This window comes from Stenella coeruleoalba (assembly GCF_951394435.1).
Source record: "Stenella coeruleoalba genome assembly, chromosome: 9".
NCBI lineage: Eukaryota > Metazoa > Chordata > Mammalia > Artiodactyla > Delphinidae > Stenella > Stenella coeruleoalba.
In genome coordinates this window covers 94,258,130-94,284,471 of record NC_137155.1, presented here as the reverse complement: position 1 = coordinate 94,284,471, position 26,342 = coordinate 94,258,130, and the positions used below count along the sequence as shown (strand labels likewise).

General features: G+C 49.2%; 1 protein-coding gene across 1 annotated transcript; it reads right to left on the bottom strand.

Annotated features, from left to right (window-relative positions):
- Positions 1-224: 224 nt before the first annotated feature.
- ARHGEF5 (Rho guanine nucleotide exchange factor 5) lies at positions 225-25,932 on the bottom strand. Its single transcript, XM_079931960.1, has 15 exons — positions 25,591-25,932; positions 15,912-19,017; positions 15,271-15,322; positions 14,785-14,849; positions 14,322-14,575; positions 9,373-9,533; positions 8,695-8,847; positions 8,263-8,392; positions 7,875-7,949; positions 7,367-7,456; positions 6,063-6,220; positions 5,296-5,457; positions 3,552-3,622; positions 1,651-1,755; positions 225-934 (listed from the first exon to the last, which is right to left on the bottom strand). The coding sequence occupies exons 2-15, from the start codon at positions 19,003-19,005 to the stop codon at positions 777-779; spliced, it is 4,728 nt and encodes a 1,575-aa protein (XP_079788086.1). The 5' UTR covers positions 19,006-19,017; positions 25,591-25,932; the 3' UTR covers positions 225-776.
- Between the last annotated feature and the right edge of the window lie 410 nt (positions 25,933-26,342).

Genomic DNA, 26,342 nt, shown 5'->3' with positions numbered 1-26,342 from the left:
CACCCATCAACTCATTTTAATTCCTTATACAACCTCTGAGGCCATAACAAGCAGAAAAAGTGCCCAAACTCTGAGGAGTCAAAGAGAGTCGACTACTACCATAACCCAGGTACCACCGTGGTCCTTCATGACACCTAAATCAAATAGCCTGGAATCCTCATAGGATTCCACGTTCTGAACCTTGTTCCAGGGTCTGGGGAGAAAACACTCGGAGAAGTGCCAAGTTTATTAGAGTGAGAGAGGATCGCCCTCACACAGCCACCAATGGATCCCAGAGACGCAGGCACTGACCTCGCCCTGACAATTATGGGATGTCTCTAGGGTTGGAAGATATCTTAAAAGGTCACCAGGTTAACCCTCCCAACTGATGTGTTCATCCCCCTTAAACAGCTCCCTCCAGTGGGCTGAGGTCAGATTCTCTTTAACACACGGCCGTGATGGAAACTCTGGTCACTGGAATTGGTACTCTGGAAGCAGAGAACGTTTAAGGACTGCAGGGTAGTAGAAGTAAAGTTCCTTGGCTTAGGCCCCATTGGTCCCTTTTCCTATGAGAAAAGGTTCCCAGAGTCCAGTGCAAAGTCCCTGAAAATCCCCCCACCAAGCACAAAGCACAAAAAATGGAGGCCTGGGACTAGCGACTGGCAGCTCGGTGTCATCCTTGGGTTTCAGAAGGTCTAGTTCCTGGTGCACAGAAGGCCTCTGTGGCCAGATTCTGGGGCCAGCCCTGTGCAGGAACATCTTGTCCTTAAGCTCAGGGGATTCCTCCCAGAAAACAGCTAGGTCTGCTGTTCCACCAGCTGTAGTTTGGCAGTCTTGACTCGGTGGGCTTCCTTCAGGTTCCGTGCACGGACCTCTGGGTTGGAAATGAACTCCACTTGCTGTACAGGGAACCAGCCTTGCTCCCCATCGGAGAGTCTCACGCCCTCCAGCCAGCCTATGGGCACAGGGTGGGTGGGAAGAAGAATTACCTGGAAAAGACCCACAGTAATTTCCCCCAGACCTCCTTCCCAGAAATTCTTCTGAACTGTAAGGCTGATAGGACTGGAGAGGCCGCAGCCTGGGAAATCCAGCCGCCCCGTGCACTCACCCTGGCTGCTGTAGGTCTGGCACAGTCCACAGCTGCCTGTTCCTGAGCCTTCTCCACTCTTACCCGTTGCATTGTATTCTCCCCAAATACATGCTGAAGTTCTAAGCCCAAGTAACTCAGAATGTGGTCTTATTTGGGAATAAGGTTGTTGCAGATGTAACTGGTAAAGTTAAGATGAGGTCATACTTGAGTAAAGTGTGCCATTAATCCAATATAATTGGTATCTTTATGAAAAGAAGGAAATTTGGACACATACACACACACACACAGAAGGAAGAGAGAGAGCTCGGAGTGATGCTGCCACAAGCCAGGGAAGCTGGGGCCACCAGAAGCTGGAAGAAGCAAGGAAGGACCTTCCCCTAGGGTCTTCAGAGGGAACATGGCCCTGCCAACACTTTGATTTTGGACGTCTAGTCTCCAGAACTATGAGAGAATACATTTCCATTGTTTTAAGCCACCCAACTTGTACTATTTTGTTAGAGCAGCCTTAGGAAATGAAGACATCCACCCATAGTGTCCCACCTTCAATGCCCAGCCTGCTCCTCATGGATTCTCCCTCTTACCATCACTGCTTTGCTGAGTCACCATCACCACGTCTGCCTTCTCTAGTGCCAACTCATCATTCTCTCGGGGTTTGTAGGCTCGAAGGCACTGTACTTGTGGGGACTCTTTGGAAGAGAAGAGTGTGACAGAGGTTAGGAAAGGTAGGCAACTAGAACATGAGAAAGGACTTGCAGGGGGAGCTTGGGAGGACTTGGGAGAGAGAAAGTTTGGGCTGTTGAAAGTTACACACAAGAAAGACAATTGGAAAAGTCTTCATCTTCTACCAGGGAACAAAATGGTTGATAAGGAAATAGAAATGCCGGACTTGAAATGAATCAAAAATTCTATTTCTCCAGCAAAGATGGAGAAATAGGTTGTGACCACCTTTTAGTGACTCATTATTACAAATAACTGATATTCTGCTAAAGACCCATCTTCCCACTGAAACCTTCCCTGATTGTCCTCAATGGATTCTAAACTCCTTTAAAACTGACTGTCGAGCTTCCCTGGTGGCGCAGTGGTTGAGAATCCGCCTGCCGACACAGGGGACATGGGTTCATGCCCCGGTCTGGGAAGATCCCACATGCCGTAGAGCGGCTGGGCCCGTGAGCCATGGCCGCTGAGCCTGCACGTCCGGATCCTGTGCTCCTCAACGGGAGAGGCCACAGCGGTGAGAGGCCCGCATACCGCAAAAACAAAAACAAAAACCAAAAAAAAACTGACTGTCTATGGCAATCCATTTATCTTTCACCTAATTGTTTCATGTTTGTGTTCTGCCTCTCCACCTAATTTGCAAATTCTGAGTCTGTGACTCATTCTTCATTCTCTTCATGGTACAAGATGTGGGACTAGAAGAGACTTATCCAGTGGGGTTCGAGGTATGATCTAAGCAAGGCACTGAACACCCTTCCTCATCTATAAATGACTGAGTTGATCAAGGAAATTCTGGGTTTTTTGTATGTCTATATCTTCGTGAGTGAGGAGAAATTTCCACAGTTTTGAAGCTCCAAATAAGATGCCCCAGAGTACGCCTGACCCACAGCCGTCTATCGTACTTGGGTTTATGGCTTTCTGCTCTACCACACTGCACTGGCTCTCTTAGAAAATAAACAGAACACTGCACTGTTATCTGTACTTGTATTTCCAAAGCTTATCCATATATACCATTCACAAGATCACAGTAAAGGAGGAAGAATTATCTTGCCTTCCTTACCTACTGGGGAACTGAAGCCCAGCAGACGGACTGAACACTGAGCAGAACTCCGTTTACAGCCTGGTTCTCCTATTTCCTTTTACAAAGTTCCTTGTATTTGTTTGTTCTTTTGAGTCACTAAAGGCTCAGTGTTCCTTTGAATTCAGTTCCTCTTGGATATGAATTAGAGAATCCTTGCTGGACGACAACTGTGGGGCTTACATGAGACCGAGAAGTCCATTCTTAGCATGAATGCAGACACTTCCTAATGTGTGTGCCTGTGGTTGCCCATGAGTACCTGAAAGCCTGGGGTGAGGGCAGTGTCTCAGGTCATCCTGTACAGGAGGAGTTGTGGTCAGGACAAATCTACTGTGTTGCTATCCTCCCCAACCCCTACTCCAGATGGACTCTCTCCCCCTATTTCCCCAAGAACTTCAAGTCAGTAAAATCTAAATATCTATCTAATCTACAGATATTTTAAAAGAGCAAACTATTGCCCAAGGCAAGGAATGTATGGTGCTGGGGAGGAGGCACTGCCATGGTGATGAGAACTTTAAGCAGATGCATCCCAGGTGTTTAAGTTCCAGTGACCAGCCCTCCACTCTGAAATTCTGGACAAAAGTAATAAACAGAAGCCTCCCTGAGTTACTACCCAGCGTCCTAAACTCCTGCATCTAAAGGAGACTTCTGACCCCACCATTTTTCTTTCCCTCTTAGACCTTCACTCACCATAACACTCCAGAAGGTCCAACTCCTCTCTTGGCATGGCCAAGGCTGAGATCCAGCGAAGTTTTTCACTTCTAGAAAACAAAGCAGGGTCATTGCTTCAACTGCAGCTCTGGTGGGGGGGGGGGCGGGTATAGGACAGGGGCCAATGATAGGGAAGGGAAGGTTCCGTGGGAAAGACTTGTCTAGTTCAAAAAGTTGTCTAGTTCAGTGATATCCAGGACAAAAGTCAATGGGACTCCCCTTGGATGGAAATTTGACAGGATCATGAACTATATGTTCATGTGTCTTATCATCCTTTATCTTTCCCCCTCTCTTTCCAAGCTTATCTTCTTAATGGCATCTCGTATCTTTCAAGTAGGGGCATAAAGTCAACTGTCAATTATGCACATGTAGATTTGCCATTTTGGGAAGTGTACTAAGCAAAATATTCATCTCAGTTGAGATTCCCGCTATCACTTTGCATACTTTTTGACACTCTTCTGCCTACCTTCCTTCAATCAAATATCTCAGAGATGAAAATTATTCTGTAATCATGATTAGATCAGGGAGATATATCTACTATTGTTTTGGTCATGTAATATAATCCAAGCCTAATTTTGTAATTATCTGAAGGTTTTTGTATTACCTTCACCTCTGCTTCCAAACATCCTGGAGTAATTGAGAGCTGACAGTATTACCGTTCCAGGAAGATGCTGCCCAAGTGCTACACAAAGAACACGAGTCTGTATCTGATGACTTGACTTAGGTGACGTTTTGCACCTGTACCAGCCCCTCTGTTCCATAAGTGAGGGCAGATGTTTTTTTAGTTTTTTGTTTTTTGTGCATGTGGTATGCGGGCCTCTCACTGCTGTGGCCTCTCCCGTTGCGAAGCACAGGCTCCGGACGCGCAGGCTCAGCGGCCATGGCTCACGGGCCCAGCCGCTCCGTGGCATGTGGGATCTTCCCAGACCGGGGCACGAACCCGCGTCCCCTGCATCGGCAGGCGGACTCTCAACCACTGCGCCACCAGGGGAGCCCGAGGGCAGGTATTATTGATCCTACCCTGACGTGTCTTCTAAGGGACAAAAATGCAAAGTGTCTACAACATAAGGATGTTCATACCACTAAGTATCTTGTCAAACTTTTTAAAGAAGAGATTTCTTATATCTTTTATAACAGCAATAATAGCTACAATTGTTCATTAAGGTAGATACTGTGTACCAGATTTTATAGGTATTATTTTTAATACTCTTCACAGTGTTTATATGTGTGAATGTATTTTATTATTATTAATATTAAAAAGATGAGCAAATCAAAATTCTCAACGCTATGGATTTCTGCTCAGCAGAGGACTGGGTTGGAAGGTGGGAGCAAAGAAAGCGGAAGCCCCCCCAGTGCTTACCTTTTTCATGTCTTATTCACATCTATGCCCCACCAGCCTTGGGCACTGAGGAATGTCTGGCTTATACACATTCAACTGTGGACGTCAGTAATCCAATTACACAGACTTTGCCCTTCTTAGCATAATAGACGCTAAGCCTTGGTAGTGACAGCGACTTTACACCCTCTCCCACCCAGTCTCCTGTAAGTCATTTATTAGCTCTAGAAGTTTGGGTTCAGGACGCTCTATAGATGCTCCCCAGTCCAGAATGGACTAAGCGGTACTGTGGCTGTTTTCTGGACACATTTTCTGCCTTGGTCCCACTTCCTTGCCAGGCTGTCCTCCCTCCCTTCCCCCCGGCTCCCCTGCCCAGCCCCATCTCACTGAGTCTCGGTGCGGAAGAGGAACTCAGCCTGGGAGCCCTGTGCGTTGTCCCGCAGGAAGAGTCGGAAGAGGTTTTTGTGAGGTCCATGCAGCTTCATTTCACACTTTTCCCCTCGGACGGAGGAGAAGGGAGCGTGGTCAAATACCAGGAAACGGCTACCCCTGCAAAGTACAAGGCTTTTCAGCCCAACTCTAGGGTTATCATGCTTCCTCCACCCTCATATCTTTTGCCAATTCAAAATCCCTGGCCTTAGCATCCGCAGCCTGCAAATTCTCATAAAAACCGTAAGATGGTGTCAACTTGCTCCCAGAAGAGATTTGTCAATGGCTTGGCAAAGCACATATCCAGTGCAATGGATGCTTTACCGCTTCAAAGAGATGAAGAAACAGAGCCAATATAAAGTTTCTAAGCCCCTCAGGACAAGAGAAGTGGCTAAGTATCGATGCTAGGCTAGTAGGCTGAGCCCAGCCCAAAGAAAGCACAAACGGACTGATCTGAAAATGGGATAAGCTAATTTGCTGCCTTTTGCTCTGTGTCTATAACATGGTCCAGGTCCTGCCAGGCGATCTCGGGATATAATTCGGTGGGATCCCCTTTTTTGCTCTGGACCATTTTCCTCCTCTCTGGGTCATGACCTGGCCTCCACGGGATGACACTGAGAAGCGTTCCTCTATAGGCACATGACCCTTCCCTGTCCCTTTAGTGCTTCCCTCCCGCCTCCTCCCATTTCCCCCTTGTGCTCTGGCTTCCCATTCCAGTCACTGACTCTCGGGGCCGAGACAGCAGCAGACAGTCATTGAAGAGGTGCAGGTGGACTGGGCGTGCGCTCAGCTTCCTCCGCAGCCCTGGGGAGACGCTGAACTCCAGGGCCGTCAGCTCCCCGCTCTTCACCAGCCAGCGTGACTGTGAAATGAGCGGGAATATCTACAGAGCAGGGAAGAGAAAGAAGACGGTGTCACAGACGGGACAAGCACGAGGCTTTCTCCCGGGCCTGCCCCCCTCACCATGCCTCTTCCTCATAAGTCCCGCCCCTGACAATCGTCTCTTTCACATCTTCCTCCTTGCTCATGACCCATCCACTTAAACTCTGTTTCTCTTGGAACCGTCTAACTACCACTGTCTACTGCGGCGTGGCTCCCACGTCCCCAGCTCAGGCAAACGGAAGGTGCCTATGGTCCATCCCAGGAGAGTGACTACACGAGCAAGCTCAGCCCTGGAAGCTGGAACTGAAGAAGAGATGGGAGAACCCGACTGGGGCATGTGAACAAACAAAGCAGAGAACAGTATGCTATGTCTCTTCGACGTTAAAAGTTGAGGGTGGTTCTGACATCCGTTCTTTCTACGATGATAACCAGAGACAGGAGAGAAGCAGTCAGAATCAGATGTGGGGATGAGAATAAAGAGAACCGGTGGGGTCTGCCTAGAGCTGGAGTTTGGGTAGTGATAAGGGTATTGAACAATAATTAATATGTAGTTAAGGGATTTTCCCTCTCTTCTTGGGAGGTAAGGATGGTATGTGTTCTGAGTTGAAATTTGAATGTGGAATGTCTATTTTAAATTTGTATTTGGATGAGAGATTTCGGCTCTATATTTGGATTCAATTTTATACTGCTTTGCTTAGACTAGACGCAGACGTAATAAAATATTGAATAATTCAAGTACCAAAAATGTATCTTTATAAAGGCTTACATTGATAAGTTCTCTCTCATCTGCCCAGTTCCCAAAGGCACCCTCTCCCCCTCAGGTAACCACTGTCCTTTATTTCTTAGGCACCTTTCCAGAGTTTCTTTCCGTATACACAAGCCAATGCACATACAGATTTCTACCCTACTTCTTCACCAAAGGCAAGATACCATATAACACACTTAGGGCTGCATCTCCCCTTTCGCACTTAACAATATATCGTGGAGACTGAAGTAGGCATTTGGGCATCCCAGAAACAGGGCAGAACAGAAGGTGTGCAGAGATCAGGTTAGAGGCTGGGATGCCGTGAGCAAGATGGTTCTGTGATAGAAGGTGACCTGTGGGATCTGCTTCCCGGCAGGGTGGGGACCCAAGGGACTAACTTACTCTGCACTCAAACTCGATCTTCTGGCTCAGGTAGATCAGCTCCTCCGTCCGTCGCATCCGCTGGACGTTATTATTGCAGTCTCGGATCAGCTGCGTGTTCAGCAGGGTGAAGAGAGAGGAAGAGATCCCTGTTAGGGGCTTTGGTTTTGTGTCCCCTGCAAGAAATCTGGAAACTGGCTGTGATTGGCTTTAGTCTTTGCACCAGCCTGGAAGGGAGCCAATACAGCAAGACGCTGAAGCTCTAGGACTACGGTATACTTTGTAGAGACCTGACAGGACATTCCTGGGCCGCGTGAAAGTAAGATTTAATCTGGGGATCGTGGCAGGAGAGCATAGTCCCTTGGCATGGAGTGTCGTTGAGGCTGTGGGGTGTGAATGCTTGGAGGTTTGGCGGGTGCGGTGAGGTAGCTGAGGGGCCTGTACTTTCTGGAGTCATGGGCCGGGGCAGGGGAAGAGTTCTCTGTGAAGGACAATCCCGGGGTCCGAGTAGGGGTTGGTAGCTGCCTACCTCCTCCAGGGCGTGGTGTGCCTTTGTGGCCTCTGCTTCCTCCGAGGAGCCAGGCTGTGTTCTCTTCAGAATGTTCTACAGAACAAACCGTAGGCGGGAGCCAGATGGAAAGAAGGGATGGGCAAACAGGAAGAGGCGATTGAGGGTGGGTGAATGGAGAAGTTCAGGAACAAAAGTTTAGCAGCAAATATTTCTGAGAAAGGAGAGTGGGAGTGGTGATACGGGAGACCGCTCACACTGTCCACAGCGGGTGGGAGAGTGGCAGGAGAAAGGACCGTCCTTTGGATTAAGGGGGGCCGCTCACACTGTCCACAGCGGGTGGGAGAGTGGCAGGAGAAAGGATCGTCCTTTGGATTAAGGGGGTGGGCTGAGGTGGGATCTGCTCTACCTGGAGCAGTAGCTTGAGACGGGTGATGCGCTGGAAGGGCAGAATGAGAAAGGACTTGAGGGAAAGGCGTTGGCAGATGGGGTCACTCTCCAGCTTCTCCAGGACCTCTCGGAAACTGCTGTTGCTACTCCTGTGTGGGCAGGGAGCCTTGGGTGAGGAGGGGTTGGCGAGTACTGGGGGACACAGTGAAGGCGTGGGGAGTGGGGGCTCGGTGGAACGCCTGTAGGTTGGGAAAGAATGGTGGGGTCCAATGTACAGGAGCCCCAGATGTGATGGCTGAGGGCGTCTGATCTGGAAGCGGGGTGGGCTTGAAATCACAGAGCAGGCACAAGAACGTGTGCTCTCGGGGTAGCCCTCTGGGCTGGGTATTGGGGGTCTGGTGCAAGGTCACTGCAGGGCCCACGTGGGGACGGGATGGGGATCAGGTCTCACAGCAGGCTTTGGAAGGTGCGTTCCTGGTAGGTCTGGTTGGTGACATAAGGCAGGTAGACCCGGCGGAAGTTGGGGGCATGGCTCAGAACCACATCACACACTTGGAAGGTGAAGATGTTGCCCTCAAAGTTCTCTTCCAGGTCTGAAAGGAACCTGTACAGGATTAAAACAAGTCTCATCAGACTTGTGGGTCTCAAGTGAGGAGTCGGCTGACCGCTGCTATAGCTTGAGCTTGTTACTTCTTCCCTCCATTAGCCAATAACTTCTATTGACTGTCCTTAGCTCTGCGTTGCTTGCCATGCACTAGAGTTCTCTCCAAGGCTGCTGCTCATTTGCCCCTGATCTAACTCTCTGGTCCTAATATCCCATTTCTTGTTCTTCTTTTCATCCTGTTCTGGTTTTCTGATCTTCAGATGTTTCCCACGTCATCTCCAATGCTCTGCATGCCCACAGCACATGCAAAACCTCAACCCAGGAAGCATTTCTCATTCGTTTACCCATTACTGTTCCCAACCACCCACTCACAGTCTCCTCTCTTTGCTCTCTCTATCCCTGTAGCCGCTGGGAATCATGGAGGGAGCAATGAGAGGGTTCTGAAAAAGGAAAAGCCAATGAGAGGTTTACAGACTAAAGAGAGTGAGGCTGAGTGAGTGGTATTGGGGAGAAGGGGAAGCTCACATGGTGCTGACGTCACGCACATCCTGTAAACGAGAGAAGAGCCATTGATGATACTGGTTGGAAAGGGTGGCCCGGAGCTGCTCTGAATGTTGGAAATGATCCACGGCTATATGTAGACTGCGCAGGTAGGACGCCTCTGACACAATCAGCTCAAATTTGGCCTAGGAGGTTAGGGAGGAGGAAGACTAATTAAAAACATTGAATCCCTGGCGTATGTTAGCCACTGTGTAGTATTTCAGGGGTAGAGCGGTTAACAAGACAGATCCTTTTAGAGCTCACAGTCAACACCAGAGTCCAACCTGATATCAGGGAGGAGAGAGAAAGAACCTTTGAAGCTGAGGGAAAAACATGTGCAAACCCTCAAAGGTGGAAGAGAAAAAGATGCTTTCAAGAAACTCAAATAAACTGAGTATCCTTGGAACCAAGGCTACCAAAGCAGTGGCCGGAGATGAAGCTGGAGAGGCAGAGAGGAGGTCTGGAGGATTATGTAAAGAAGGTAAAATAGTTTAGACGTAAGACAGTGGGGTAATGAAAAGAGGCTTTATGTATGGGACTAACTTGATCTAATTTGTTTCCTATTGTATAAAGATATTTCTGAGCACAGTATGAAGAAAAGATTAGAGGGGGGCAAGAGAGCCACGTTAGGGAAGCGTCATAGTAATTCCAGAGGAGAGATGAAAGTCTAAATAGCCATGGGGATGGGGAGAGGTAAGCCAATTTCATAATTATATAGGAGAGAGATTTGGAAGGGCTTGTTTATTTGCTAGAAACAGGGGCTGAAAGAACAGGAAGAGTCAAAGCTAATGCCTCAGTTTTTGAGTTTAACTGGGTGAATGACAGAGTTCCTTACTGAACTAGAGAACTCTGGAAGAGGAACAGATTTATGGGATGAAGGTAATCTGAGGTTTGAGGAGCAACGGAAGGAAGCAGGATGTTTGAGAAGGAGATGGCGCAACTGTGGTTTAATGGAAACAGCCCAGTTACTGGGAAGTTCCAGCAGGAGACACAATGACTCACAGCCCTATTCTCTATTCTTCATTCAAGTATGCAGCTTCAAGACAGATGCATGGACAGGAAAGAGAAAGAACACACACACACACACCGTGGTGGTGACTTGGATAACTAATGACATGGCTGGAGGCCGCTCACACACGACAACACTGAACCAGGACACTGAAGGTTCATTTGCGTCCTGGCTCTGACATTCGCTGAGTGTATCACTTTGGGTGGCTCAGGTACCCTCTCTGAACCTCAGTTTTCTTATCTGTATAGATATAGTGACCCTCTCCTCACAAAGATGTTGTGACAGTCAAAAGAAATGGAGTCAGTGAAAGCACTTTTTCCCAGAAGTGCTCATTCAGGAAAGGCACATATGTGTATAAGTATAGAGGCTTTTCTTCTCAGAAATGTGAGACCAGGGCTGGCCTAGGAGCCCTGGTGGACTTCCTTGAATTCTGGAGTTGGTGAAAGAGAGCTAGGGTTCAAATCATCTGCCCACTGTTTGGTCCATAAATATGGGCAGACCAGTGATTTTCTAAATATCTTCCATATGCTTTAAACGTTGAGGTCAGCACAAGGCCCCCAAGTGTGAGCTTCAAAAAACCTAAAAATGTATATCTGTTTGGCTTGGTAAAAGCACTGTTTATCCATAAGTCCTTACGGCCAAAATTTAACTCCTTCCCACTTCTGAAAGAGGGAGGATATGGCACTAATGTGTGTATCAAACTATATACCAGATACCATGCTAAAAGCTAAATAGGTGTTGTTTCATTTAAACCACACAGCAACCCTGAAAAGTAGTCATTATTATCCTTGATTTTTAGATGAGTAAACTGAGATTTAGTGAAGTTATATACCTTGCTTAATGTTACACAGCTAGTAAATGGTGATCCAGGATTTAAACCCAGGTCAGCCTGATTTGAAATTAAAGTAGCAAATGTTTTGTATACAGTGTTAGGAAATGTTCTAATCTCATTATTTTACAAGTAGCTGTCCAGTTTTCCCACACTTATGAAGAGACTATCTTTTCTCCATTGTATATGCTTTCCTCCTGTGTCATAGATTAATGGACCATAAGTTTGTGCGTTTATTTCTGGGCTCTCTACTCTGTTGCATTGATCTATGTGTCTGTTTTTGTGCCAATACCATACCATTTTGATTAGTGTAACTTTGTAGTATAGTCTGAAATCAGGGAGCATGATACCTCCAGCTTTGTTTTTTTTTCTCAAGATTCCTTTGCAATTTGGGGTCTTTTGTGGTTCTGTATAAATGTTAGGGTTATTTGTTCTAGTTCTATGAAAAATATAATGGGTATTCTGATAGGGATTGCATTAAATATCAACTCAAAATGACTTAAAGGCCTAAATGTAAGACCAGAAACCATAAAACTCCTAGAAAACATAGGCAGAACACTCTTTGACATAAATTGTAGCAGTATTTTTTTTGATCTGTCTCCTAAGGCAAAATAAATAAAGGCAAAACTTTTAAAAATGGGACTTAATTAAACTTAAAAGCTTTTGCATAGCAAAAGAAACCACTGACAAAAAGACAACCTATTGCAAATGATATGACTGATAACGGTTTAATACCTAACGTATATAAACAGCTCATAAAACTCAATATCAAAAAAGCAAACAACCTGATTAAAAAATGGACAGAAGAACTGAATAGACATTTTTCCAAAGAAGATATACAGATAGCAAACAGGCACATGAAAAAATGCTCAACATTGCTAATCATCAGAGATATGGAAATCAAAACTATAATAAGATATCACCTCACACCTGGCAAAATGGCTATCATCAAAGGTCTACAAATAACAAATACTGGCAAGGATGTGGAGAAAGAAAAGGGAACCCTAGTACACCATTGGTGGGGTTATAAATTAGTGTAGCCACCATGGAAAACAGTATGGCAGTTCCTCAAAAAAATAAAAATAGAACTACCATATGATTCAGGAATTCCACCCCTGGGTATATATCAAAGAAAATGAAAACACTAATTCAAAAAGACTCATGCACCCCAACGTTCATACCAGCATTATTTACGAGAACCAAGATATTGAAGCATTATTTACAAGAGCCAAGATATTGAAGCAACCTAAGCGTCCATCAACAGAGGAGTGGATAAAGAAGATGTGGTATATATATATACACACACTGGAATACTACTTGGCCACAAAAATAATGGAATTATGCCATTTTCAACAACATGGATGGACCTAGAGAGTATTATGCTTAGTGAAATAAGTCAGAAAGAGAAAGACAAATAGTCTATGTTATCACTTGTATGTGGAATCTAAAAATAAAACAAACAAATGTATATAACAAAACAGAAACAGACTCGCAGAGATAAGAACAAACTAGGGTCACCACTGGGGACAGAGAAGAGGGGAGGGGCAAGATAGGGGTATGGGATTAAGAGGTACAAACTACTATGTATAAAATAGATAAGTAACCAGGATATACTGTACAGTACAAGGAAATATAGCCATTATTTTATAATAACTTTAAATAAAAAATCCAAAAATATTGAACCACTATGTTGCACATCTGAAACTAATATAATATTGTAAATCAACTATACTTCAGTAAAAAAAAATAAAGTGGTAGACATTTTTGGATTGATTACTATGTACTAGGAACTTACCTTTTTTAAAATATTTTTTTAATTGAAGTGTAGCTGATTTACAGCATTTCAAGTGTACAGCAGTGATTCAGTTGTACATATATATATACACATGCACATACAGGTATATACACATATATACGCATACACACACATATATATATATATACTTTTACAGATTCTTTTCCATTATAGGTTATTACAAGATATTGAATATAGTTCCCTGTACTATACAGTAGGTCCTTGTTGTTTATCTATTTTATATATAGTAGTGTGCATCTGTTAATCACGAGCTCCTAATTTATCCTCTCTCCCACCCCAGGTAACCATAAATTTGTTTTCTATGTCGGTGAGTCTATTTGTATGCATATACCACATCTTCTTTAGCCATTCATCTGTTGATGGACAGTTAGGTTGCTTCCATGTCTTGGCTATTATAAATAGTACTGCTGTGAACAGGAACTTACCTTTTTTTTGATTCTCCCAGTAGCTCTTTGCAACCCAGTTTTACGAATGAGGAAACAGAAACTTAGAAAGATCAAGTAATTTGGCCAAAGTTAAATAGCTAGCAAATATTAAAGTGGGCTTCACATCCAGGTTATTTAAGCCAGAACCTAAAATAAATACTTAAACATTGTTCCATAATGCCTTTCCATCGTGCCATACTATCTTCCCAGGAAGAAAGGTTTTAACCCATATTTTAGATTGATTATTAAGATAAGCTCTCCACGTAAAACATATTAATGGTAGTAACTTAACATCAGACCAACAGCCTTTCCTATGGTCTTGCTATTGGAAGTAAGGACCAAGCAGAGACTGATGGTCATTCAAAAGCCTCTAGAAGACCAAAATCACAGGACAGCTGCAAGGGCCACTCTTCAAGGGACCCAACAAAAAGCCCCTGCATGCTCCTTGGTTGAAGAGGAAAACTTTAGTGTAGACTGAAACCCTGGTTGAAGAAGGAAATTTTGGTCTAGCCTGAAGCTAGACTAACTAGATTAACTAGATTAACTCCACACTCCTCCCAACAAATTCAGGGGCATGGTCACTTTGTACGAGCTCAAACCAATAACAGGGAGGAGTTAATGAACAATGGCATGAGGAGGTAGAGAGGAGGGAGAGCGGTGACATTCAGAAAGCAATTCAATGGGGATGACTCACTGTCACGGGGTGCACGTGTGTGTGGTGAATACGTGTGTGTGGTGAGTATGTGGTAGGGACAGCCCGCTCATGGTGGCGGAGGAGAGTAGGAGATAAGGACGAGAGCACTTTGCTTCCCTCCTGTAGCCTCTTCCCCTGCCCCACCTTGCCCTGCTAGGTACCTCCTGGAGTTTTTGGTCTTCGTGGGTCATGGAGAGCAGCACCGTGCTATTGCGCACCACGGGGATTTCCTGCCAGAGGGAGCCACTGGAGGCCATGGAGAGGCGTTTCAGGTAGGACTCCGAGGACACCAAGGCCTTTCGGGGCTGCCGGGGGGAGGCGGGCCCCGGTGCCTCTGTCAGGCTGTCCAGCCGCTGCTGGCTCTGGATCTCCTTGTTCAGAAACACATCGCTGTACTCCTGGTAAAGCAGCTGAGCTACAGGGGTGAAGAAGCAGGGGAGAGGGAGAGAATTAGGGAGCTGCGGAGTTGAGGTGCACGAACAGAAGCCACCGAGCTGCTTCTGGCTCTCCCGGCATCCCTCTCTCCCTACAGATATCCCCGCCCCACGGCTGATGGCCAGGAACCCCTCTCCAGTCTTGGGCAGAACACTCGTGTGGGTCCACAGTTCTGTTTCAATTACTCACAGGAATTGATGAGCTTGGAGCAACGTCTTGAAAAGCCCCCCATCACCTCCTTTGGCTTCTTCTCCCTGTGGAGTCAAGAAGGGCTCCGTGGTGCTTGCTGGCCTTCAGACACGGAGAAGCCCCAGGTGACTACAGATAAGACAGTCTCTAACCACTGAACGTCAGGGCCAAATCCCCTGGAGAGGCAAGTTGGAGCCTGACCCACTTCTGGGTAGTTTGAAGCTTCTTTGGATGTCAAGCTTTTTTTAGGGGGGTGGGGTTCAGTTCATGGGGCCAAGTGGCCTATAGAGGGATGGGAGATTTGAATCAGTTGACGGAAGCAGATAGATAAAAAGTCTCCCTACACCCTGGAAACCTGGGGTCTGTCTCTTCCCCTCCTTAACCCTGGAAAAGACAGGGTCCCAGAACCTTTGTCAACTAATGAAAATCTCAGTAGCCTAAGAAAAAAGAGTAAAACTGTATCCATTAGGACAGAGGGTGACTCACCGAAAAACAATGGCATCTGAAAGGCTAGGGGATTTTTCCACGGCTGGACCTCCTGTGTCAGAAAATGGAAATGGGTAAAGTAACTGGGACTTCAGAAGGGGCATTCAGAGAGAGCCAAAGAACATAAGATCTAGAGTGGGAGATGCAGGCATCGGTGTGGGGCGTGGGGGGTGGTAGGTGGGTAAAAGGGCTCAACTGGGAACCTGTGAGAGAGGACAGTGCCGAAGTCGAAAGCATTTGGGGACAATAGTACCAGGTCTGTCCCCGTCCCTCATGTCAGAACGTGAACTGGACAAGTAGAAGATGCCTTCTCTTCTACTGGAAGGACATCAAGCAGGTCTTTGTAACTGGAAAGTAGAGGCGGAGTGGGGCGGGGGAGGTTCAGAACAATCTTGGGGAAAAGAGATACACAATAAAAGCACCCCATGGTTGGGTGATGGATGGAGACAGAGGGGAAGGAGAAGAAAGGGCAGCACCGTGAGCTCAGAGAGGGTCTCAAGGACTTTCCTCTGCATTGGGGCTGTGTAGGTGGGTGAGCGAAGCCAGCAGGAGGCTGGGGGACAGGAGGCGGATGAGGAAGGAAGGGCTGGAGAGAGCTCGGCCCGACACGAATGTCACCGCGGTCCTTGCCCCTCACTCACCTTTAGGGCCCTCGGGTAGGATGGAGGGTCTGCGCAGGCCCTGCCGGTGCCAGTCCTTGTGCTTACTCGACCCCTCACTAGGGACCCCCACCTGTCCACTGCTGCCCTCCGCTGGTCTCCCCGAGTCCCGTCTGTGAGGCCAGCTGGACGCCTTCTCTAGATGGGGATGGCTGGGCTTCTCTGGCTGCCTTGTTCGGCCTAGATCCGACCTCCTCAGGCCATTGGCTCCTTCCTGGGGGAAGGTCCTTCTGAAAGATCTTCTGGCAGGGACCTCAGGCTCTTCCGAGGTGGGTCCCTGGACCTCCAGAGTCCAGGGGGCGGTCAGGAAAGGGGGACTTACAAGAGCTGTCATGTTACTGAAAGCCATGCCAGGGGTCACTTCACTCTTACTCCTACTGGTGGGAGACGAAGAGTCTGTCGATCTGCCCGTGGCCGGAGGCCAGGAGACACGTCCCGCAGAATGGGGAGTGGAGATGGTCCGCTCTTGACAAACTGGCCTGGTCCTGGCCTGACCCTCTGAATCTCCGAGTCCCCCCTGGGCGAGCCTGTTCCTCTCCCTGGACTTTGGGGGTAACGGTGGTGGTTCAGTAGGAGGGTTCGCAACAGGGAGAGGAGGGGGGAGAGGGGGGAGAGGCCTGTGGATCCTGGAGCTCCTCAAAGAAGAAACAGGAGCAGGGTGTGGCTGAGACAAATCGGGAGTTGGGGGTAATGGCTTGTTGTATCTTTGCCTGGGAGAGAAAGAGGTCTGAGTATGGTCGGGGGTGTCCGGGGTAGAGGGCAGGGGTCGGTGCTGCCTTGCCACAAGGGGGTCAGGAACTCGGGGCAGTGGGCCTTTGGGGTGGCCGTGCAGCCCTACACCTAGGGCCAGCGGAGGATGGCTATACCGTCTCTGCGTGGGGACCACGGCAGAGCGAGGGCCGTCTCCCTCCACCGTAGAGCGGACGCGCCTCTTCTCTGGGGCAGGAGGGGGTGGAGGCTCACGGGTCCCCTCATCTACGGAGACAGTGGGCGGGGAAGGGCCATGGGCAGGAGATCCTGGGGCAAACGCCGAGGGGTGTGTGGAGGCCCACGGCTGGCTGCTTTGGGGGCTGCCAGGCCTTGCTGGGTTTGAGGTCAATCCTTGAGAGTCCTGCCCTGGAGCGGGTAGCGAACTCGAGGATCCCGGAATGATGGTACAGTCCCTTCCGCCTTTCCTGGCCCTTCTTGGGATCACAGAGCCATAGATGGCAGCTTTGGGGGGTCTCTGGGGCAACTCTGAGTGGGAGAAGGAGAGTGATACTCCCGCCAGGTCCGGAGTCGGTTCTGTCCCGTGAGAGCCCGGGTAGGAGTGGCCCCTCCGGTGCTGGGCCGCCCCGGTGCGGTTGCCTGGGGGACCCTGAGGGCTGGCCTGGCCTGCTGAGGGGAGGCCGTGGAGGGCAGCTGCAGGGCTCTCAGAAGCCCCACAGGGAGATGGGCTGTCGGTGGGTCGAGAGGCTCCAGAGGTTTCTGGAGAACATGCAGCAACCCAGGGCTCCCTCCTGCGGAAGGCGACTTGGGGGCCCGCAGAGGATGAGGCAGCCATGCCGGGGGAGACTTCAGGAGGGCTGGGAGGGGCTGACGCTGCTGTCCTTGGAGGGGTCACAGAGACCCCCTCCTCTCCCCGGCTGGATGCTGTCCCCTCCCCCAGCTCAGAGCCCACTCGCGGGTTGCACTGAGCTGTTTCTTGGTCAGGCGACTCCGCGGCAGGAAAGGAATGAGGTAAAGAAATGAGCTGCTGGGACCGTCCTACTAGCTCCAGGGTAGGAGTCAGAGGTGCAGGGGACGGTTCCTCAGCCCTAGGCTCTGTCTGAGTCCCAGAGATCCTGGCTGTGGGACAACAGGCATCTGGAAACAAGTCATGGGGAGAAGAGACCTCAGGGGCTACCAGCGCCAGTGTGGCAGGAACATCACGCTCTCCTCCTTCCTCTGTAGGCCTCTCTTCTCCCCCTGCCCCCAGGGCATCCCCACGCCCACTGCCCACGTCCTCGCTTGACCCTGCCTTCTCCTCCTGCCCCTCTACTGGCATCGCTTTCCCCTGTAGACCCTGATCTTCTTGCTTTCCAGCGACTTTCACTGATTTCCCCACTAAGCTTTCATTCTCCTCATACTGGGCATCCACGTTACTCTCCTCTGGCCCCGTCAACTCCCCGCTCTCCTGTTCCTCTTGTTCTAGATCCCTGTGGCCGTGAGCCCTCCAGTCCCGCCCACCAGAACTCAGACCTCCCAGTTCCCCACTATGGCCCTTGCCTTCTCCTTGCTCTGCAAGCATCACATCGTCTTGAATCTGCTGCCGTTTTTGTCTCTGTTCTTCCTCTGTTCCGCTAACCTGCTCTCCCATCAGCTCCCCCGAAAGCCCATCAGAGCAAACATCCTCCCACAGAGTCCCCTCCCCCTGAAGTCCCCATCCCTCCAGCTCCTCGGCCGTCTGGAGACACATGGCCCCTTCTCTCTCTGGACTTTCCCGCCTGGTAGGTCCACTTTCCGAGTCCTGCGGCTGGTTGGTCTCCGCAGGGTGCTCTTCACAGCAAGGCCCACATCTGGTCTGGGCAGAGGTGTCTGGGGAAGTTCCCTCCTCTCCTTCGGCTTGTCCGGTTTCCAATATCAAAGAAGTGAGCTCTGGTTTAAATTCCACCTCCATGCTGCTACCCAGTTCACCGGCTATTGAGGCCGTGTCTAGATATTCACCCTGGCTGGGGCAGGCCCAGAGCTCCAGGGGAGCTGGCGGCCTTGCCTGTCTATCCGCTGGGCGCTGGGGCCCTGCCTCCTGATGCTCTGGGGTGTCACAGGCCCCAGCCATCAGGCTTTCCTGGTCGGTCTCCACATCTGCAGAGGCTTTGACGGGAAAAGAGGTCATGCTCTCAGTCGCACAGTCATTCACATCCCTTGCATGTCTCTGCTGGGTCTCCAAGAGTCCGTGTCTCTCCGCCCACTGATAGGGTGGGTCCGCGCCCTCTTCAGCTTCAGGCCCCAAGGCAGGGGTCTGCCTGCTTCTCATGGGAGCTGCCAGGATAGTACTGAACTCCACTCTGGCAGGAATGGGGGTCGCCGCTCCGTGTTGGGGCCCCTCAGCTTCCATCAGGGCTGAATCCTAGAGAGGAATAAGAGACAAACTTTCTATCCCCTCTTCTGCTTTTATTTATCAGAGGGACAGACCATAGAGAACAAGTGTGTGATGATTTCTTTGGTGCCATTTACTGTCATTCTTTGAGACAAAAAGTACTTCACAAAATAAGCAATAGCCTCTATAAAACTTGTCACTGATTTATTCCTTTAATAAATATTTACCAAGTGACCCTCTCAGTAGTGAACAAGGCAAAGACTGTATCCTCATGGAGCCTGCAGTCTTGCGGGAGAGACAGATGATAAACAATTACATTAGGGCACAAGACCGTTGTCAAAGGGTACCAAGCATTCCCAGTGGTCATTACCCTCTAGATTGTATTATGTCGTAGTGTCTCCCTGTCTACTCTCTGGGCACCAAGAGTGACTCAGTTCCATGTAACTCCCAGACACTGTGAGTGACATACCCTAGATCTAAGAGTCCAGAGAGGCAGTGTCTGGAGGGTATCCTCCACCTAAGCTGCAGAGGGGATTAAAACAGGTCTGGCCATTACGGCCAGCATCTGAGGTACTACGGCATCGTGTAATCTCCTTTACAGAGGGTCTGGATTTCACTCATCTTATTTTCCACAGTGTCTGGCAGAACCTGTAACTAATTAACAAAAAAATTGTTTTTCAATTATAGAGGCAGCTGTTGGAAAGTGGAACGATAACTAGACTTACTAGATGAGAACCAGAGCAGATACGATGGGTACCCACTTCAATGAGGGCCATCAAACTGTGTACCCCTCACTATCTTACTCTCCCCTTCTCTCCACCAACCGTGTGAACTCTTCTCATTACTGCCCACGTTACTGACCTTCCACCTCTCTTTCTCACCTTGCAAAGAATTTACAAACCAGCGGAGAGGAACTGCTTCAGTTTCTTGCAATTCAGAGAGACCCACACTTCACTGTGTCCACCCTCCCCCTCTGACAATGCAAGAGCATCCCTCCTCTCTAAGTGCCACCTTCTTTAGCCTGCCTTTTCAGGACCTGATGCCGTGGATTATCTCATTCTTTCATACCTTCACCTTCTTTGTTGGAAGCATCCCACCAGAATTTAAGCATGTTCATGTCTTTCTCGTCTTTCCACTGTGTAAGTGGAATTCTTCACATCTGCGGTCTTCATATCCTCACATCTCACCTACCTCTAGCTGGGCTTCAGTAGCCCCACTCTGCCCATCTCTCCTACAACCTTAACTTGTTAACTCCAAACAAGACTCTAGGGATGCTTATTTTGGTGGTTCTTGCCAGCATGACACTACATTGGACACAAAATTGACATTAGAAGTACTCTTTCTTGTTATTCGTGAGACATTTTCCTGATGTAACCCCTTAAGTGTTCCCCAATCCTCTACCTGGGTTACTGTGCTCCTCTTTGTAGCACGTATCAACCAGAGTTCACTTTACTTCTCCTCTGTAGCATTTATACAATTATAATTATATAGTTACGTGCGTATTTTGATTTACCATCTATCTCAGACAAGAGGCGGTAAGCTTCACGAGATCAAGAACAATGTCTGTCTTGCTCAACTGTCTACACCTAATACACAATACCTGGCCCATACTAAGCACTCAATAAATATTTTTCCATCACAGAATAAAATCCTTATTTCCCTCCTGGCCCGCATTCCCCATATCTAATCAGCCACCAAGTCCTGTGGACCCCGCCTCCTGAGTATCCCTCGAGTCTGTCCACTTCTCTCCATCTCCGCTGCGACAGCCTGGTCCACCCTGCTGCCCTTTCGTACCCAGGCCACTGCACATGGGGCACAGCTGGCCGCTGGCCTCCACACGGCTTCTCTTCCCCTATTTCCCAGGCATTCTCGCCCCAGCTCCTGAGTGATCCTTAAAAGCCCCACTTCTAGTTTAAATTCTTCAGTAGCTTCCTGCTGCCATTGGGATGAAACCCAAATATCCACTGTGGGTTACATGCCCTCCACAACCTGGCTTCCGCCTTCCTCTCCGGCAGACTCATCACCTGTCAACACCTGTCGGTTTTCAGTCCCCTCGGCGCACCTCCCTCTCTCACCTGTAGGCCTTCACATGTGCTGCTTCTCTACTTGGAATCCTACTCTCCTGCTCAGAGAACCCTTTACTTCTCACACTCACTGCACTTGTAGTTACAAATTTAGTGTCTATTTTCTAGGTTAAACCATGAACTTCACGAGAACACAGACACTGCCATATTTAACTGCTCAATCCCCTCTGCCTGGGGCTTACCTGTCCCTCAACAAAGATTCACTGCATGGATAAATGAAGAAAGGAAGAACACAGAGTTAAAAGAGTGTTGTCCAACTTTTAGTTCTACTTTTTCTTGCATCCTGATAATTTTCACACAGTTGTAGAAATCATGTAATTTACTTGAACATTCATTTTCTTACCTTTAGAAAGGGGATAATGCACTCACTTTCCAAGGACTTCTAATAAAGATTAAACACGACAACGTAAAAAATTAAAAAGTGCATTGATAAGACTGATGGTAATAGAAATGTCAGGGATTGTAAGTATTGTTGGAGAGAGAGAAAGAGAGAACGTGTAGGAGAGAAATACAGGATTTCTGAGCTGGAAGGACTTTTAGAGACACATAGAAAACTTCGCCTAATTTACAGATGAGGAAACTGAACTCAGATAACCTACACACTTGCTCAAGTTTCCTAAGCAAATGTACAGGTGAACTCAAACCAGGGCCTTCTCACTTCAGTCTACCATAAGCAACCAGAAGTCCAGCTGTTAGAAAGCTGGCCGGTCACTAGTGCAGAGAAGACCCTGGGGGCTTATAGAACTCACAGCTGCACCTGGACTCACACCTTTCCTGTCTGGTCTAGGCTTAAAGCGGAAACCCACTGCCCCAAAGGCCTGCTGTCCTGTGATAATGCACGTGCATACACACTTGCATAAACATACATACATACACACACACACTAAACCACCCTTGCAGGGACTTCCCTGCTGGTGCAGTAGTTGGGAGTCCACCTGCCAGTACAGGGGACATGGGTTTGAGCCCTGGTCCAGGAGGATCCCACATGCTGCGGAGCAACGAAGCCCATGTGCTGCAACTGCTGAGCCTGGGCTCTACAGCCCAGGAGCCACAACTACTGAGCCCACATGCCGCAACTACTGAAGCCTACACACCTAGAGCCCGTGCTCCACAACAAGAGTAGCCCCTGCAATGAGAAGCCTGTGCACCGCAGCGAAGAGCGGCCCCTGCTCACCGCAACTGGAGAAAGCCTGTGCACAGCAGCGAAGACCCAACGCAGCCAAAATCAATAAAAATAAATAAATAAAATAAAACTAAACCACTCTTGCAGGTTCTACGCAGGAGAGCATGACATCACCACATGGGTACTTCCCTAGCCACCCTGCAGCTGTAGTACGTGACAAGCTCCTGGTCACCTCATAGACACAGATACCCATCTCTATGGGGTAAAGGGCCGTGTCTAACACAAGCGTCCTTTTCCAGTTAATTGACACAGTGTGTGATGTGGCCCCTACATCCAGCCCTAAGTACAAAACACTATAATCACTACAGATGATACTGCTGTGACGTGACCCTGTTTTCCCAACCACGTGTTAAATAATATACTTGCTCACCGTAAACACTTTCTGAAACTTGGCTCCCACCTGCCTAAGGAGACCTTGTGATTAAACCCGTAGCCTCCCCTCCCTGGCACGTGTACCGTCCCGGCCCTGTACTCATAGACGCTCTCATGTCCTCAAAACGAGCAGCCTCTAAACACACCAGCGTATTTCTGCTATATTCAGGTTACATCCACAGACAGCACGTGCTACACGAACGTCTTCAGTTCCACTCTAGTGACACCATGTGTGTCTGTCTCCTGCAACCCCACTGACACTATTTCTAACATTACCTTTACCCTTTTGGAAATACTGGTGGTCACCGGCTCGGCCCCCATGTCCCTACACGTGGTCCTGTCCTATAATCCTATGACAGTCAAGCATTATGAGTCTAGAACGTGACAAAGCTAAAGGAAGTCTGGAAAACATGGTTTTGCTCACGTAAGGGCATCAGGAGAGAGGTTTGTTTTGCACTTCCCACTTTGTAAGAGTCACTTCCTCATCGCCTTCTGCACGGGGGGGTGAATAATCATTTTTACCTGAGCACAGGCAAAGACAGAGCGTGGTACCACGGTGATCCGGCCTCCCTCCAGACCAGGGTCATTTTTGCATCTGCTGCCCCTGTTCACATGCGACTTCTTTCAAGGCAAAGCTCCAAGTCACCCCATTGACACAGCGTGTGACAGAATTCAATAGTCCCCTTAGAGCCCCCAGTACCTTAGCTCTTGTCCATTTCCAGTCACCAGACATCAGTTTGTATTTCCAAGATATCCCTCCTCCTTGTCTCCCACCCCCATTACACTGCTTCTTCTTCAATCCAGCGTCAAGTGTCATGGTCCACATTTGAGGACCATGCTTCCTGGATTGTCTAGCAGTGTCAGTTTCAAATATTCTCACTTACACCACAAGTCACTGAGATACTCCTGAGGTTACAATACTCCTGCATTTACACTGTATCGCCTATATGCTATTTTAGGAAAATACCCACCAAATCAAAAGAAATGTTCTCATTTTGATTTCAAACATAAGATCACCACATAGATGGATGCCACCATTCACTGTTTCACATTATTGCCCTCAGTGCTACAAAGACATCAAAATAAGAGTAGCTTTCTGGACCGCTAACTGCTAAGACCTGTGTTCTACCCATTTCCGGAAAGCCCTATCATCCGAGTGAAAACTGTAATAAGCACCTCTATCTACCCCTAATGTCTGAAAATATCACATCATCCACTGCCTTGTAGCCCTGATGGGCTCACACAGACCATCATTAGTGGCAATGCTGAAATATACCCCACAAGCCCACCTGTGGCCCTGGTGCCACCCACACAGATGTGAGTGTGAGTGACCGGTTTGTGTCCTTAACATAGGCCCTGACGGTCACCTTGTCCTGGTCCACCTTGTAGACACTACACGTGACCAGCTCCTGTTTACTCCACAGACATGGTGAGTGACTCACCCCTGTCTACACCAGATTCTGTAAATCATCTGTTTGGGTTGACACCACTTGAGTGACACTTGAGTAACACTGATCCTGTTCTTGTCCTACCACATAGTGACTGACCACACCAGACACCATGAATGACATGTTCCTGTCTATCCCACACACAGCGCGCTTAATGCAGCGACTGGCAACCCCGGAGAGACCACGTTGTGGACAGCCATACGCTCTAGGGACCCCTAATCTATAAAGACTCTTGACTATATTTAGAACCACTGTATCCTTTTGATAAGAGGGATTCCTTCCCCCACCTCCTGACTTCTCTCTCTTTCCCACCAAGACAATGACAGACCTTCCTACTGCTGGACAGCCTCACTCAGAATTGACACCCCACATCCTTTCCCCTCCCCAGCCCCCCAAGAATCCCCTCGACGGACATGGCTCCAGTTTCAGGCCCACAGATTGGTTAACGAATGACCCCCATTTTGCCGGGGCCCAGGTGTAGATAAACCAGGAAGTCTGAACAAAGGGCCACATTAGGAGCTGTTTAGCCAGGAGCTGAGATTTCTGGGGTAGCCAAGGATGCAAGACCCAGGACTGCAGTGCGGGAGCAAATGGGGGAAGAAGCTACAAAAGAAAGTCACTCTCCCTCCCTTGTCTGTCAAGAGTCTCAGCCAGAGTTCACTCCTCACTCCTTGGGAGACAGGAGGGCAAATCTGTCTTGGGAATCCCAGATCCAGGAAGGAGAGGAGGGGCCGAGATCTGAGAAGCCAGGGGCACCCACCGGGATGGGCTCTCCTAGGACAGTCTTGCTGGGGGGAGGTTATGAATAATGCTCAATACTAGACCTCAGCAGGGTGTTCTAGCACCCCAACTCTGAATAGCTCTCTTCCCACTTCCCCGAGTTCTGAATGCAATGTTGTGATCAACGTGAAGCTTTGGAAGCACTCCCCATATGTGGGGAAACCGGGTGGAGGACAGGGCAGGAGCGGTTGTTTACAGGTTAAAGCACCTCGGCTAACAGGGAAGAGCTATGTACTCAGACATACACAGTATGCGAACTCATAGGAAAGTAAGGGAAGGAAGGCCCAGGCCTGGTTAAGAAAACAGGAGGCAACAAAACATCTCCAGGCAGGGAGCACGTCCACAAAGGGAATCTCAGTCATTCCTTATTATAGGGGTTAGCTTTCCCCAGGGCCTAGACTTAGAAGAGCGAGCCCTCATTACCGGCCCGCGGAACACCTAGGGGCAGGGTGCCCGTTCGCAAGGCGGAGACCAGGCCGGAAGCAAATTTTTCCAGGCAAGAACCTTTCGTCCAGCTTCCCTCCTCTTCCAGACCAAGGTACTCGGTCCTACACCCCGAGCTCTGCCTCTCTGCCCAGCCCCCCCTTTCCGGAGCCTGCGTCGTCCCCGGACCCAGCCGGGGCTGGCCCCAAGGTGAAGGCCTAGATTCCGGCGCTTCCCGCCACTCCCTGACCTCCGCCGGGGCTCGACAGCCGCCCGCCCGGAGACGGGAGCTGCGGGGGAGGAGGGCACCCACCTGGGAAGTGTCACATGCTGTCCTGGCCCAAGAGTCCCCTCGGGTCCCCGGCGCCGGCCGGCAGTCCCCAGCGCAGGCCCCGGCTGCCCAGCCGCCCCGCCCGGCCGGGAGGGAGGGATCTGGTTCTCTTCGGAAGTTTCAGGTGAGGAAACCAGGGACACACCTTCCTGGAGGAGGGCCGGGGCCCCTCCGCGCCGCAGCCTCATTGGTGTGAAGGGAGCGCCCGCGTCAGAGCTGGGAAGTGCTGGCCGGGCCGGGAGGGGAGCCCGGGGCTGGCGGGACAGCGGCCGGCGGGGGCCACCCGAGGGCGTGGGACTAGGAGAGCGGAGCGCGGGGCCTCTCCTGGGCCCGGCTAGGTCTCTCACACCTGCCTGGGTGTTTCTTCTCCCCAGTATTTCTTCAGGTCTTTACCTGAGCCGGACCCATGCCGATCTTTCCCCTGTTGATGTTCATCTCTTGGCCAGTCTGTGTCTCTGAACTTCTGAGTTTCTGTGTCCGTCTGTATTTGCATGCGCATCGTCAGGCCTCCATGTTAATTTCTCTGCCTTGACGGCTACCTGTCTCTCCCTTTATGAGGAAGGGTGTATCCTGCTCCCTCTCTGCCTTTCTCCCTGCGCCGGCCCCTCCCTCTTCTCCTTCCTCCCTCTGACTCCCTAAGAGGGCGTCTCTTAGGGCCTGGGAACGTGCATCTCTAAAACAGCGTGTCCAGGTCTTTCCTCCATGCATTATCTGAGTTCATGTCTCCCAAGGTG

Excerpts from the sequence above, each read along its gene's own strand:
- ARHGEF5 (XM_079931960.1), bottom strand. The coding sequence starts at position 19,005 with ATGGAAGCTGAGGGGCCCCAACACGGAGCGGCGACCCCCATTCCTGCC. Across the intron at positions 15,323-15,911 it reads CCTACCCGAGGGCCCTAAAG|GAGGTCCAGCCGTGGAAAAA; the intron begins GTGAGTGAGGGG and ends TTTCTGACACAG. Across the intron at positions 7,950-8,262 it reads GTCTCAAGCTACTGCTCCAG|AACATTCTGAAGAGAACACA; the intron begins GTAGAGCAGATC and ends TTTGTTCTGTAG.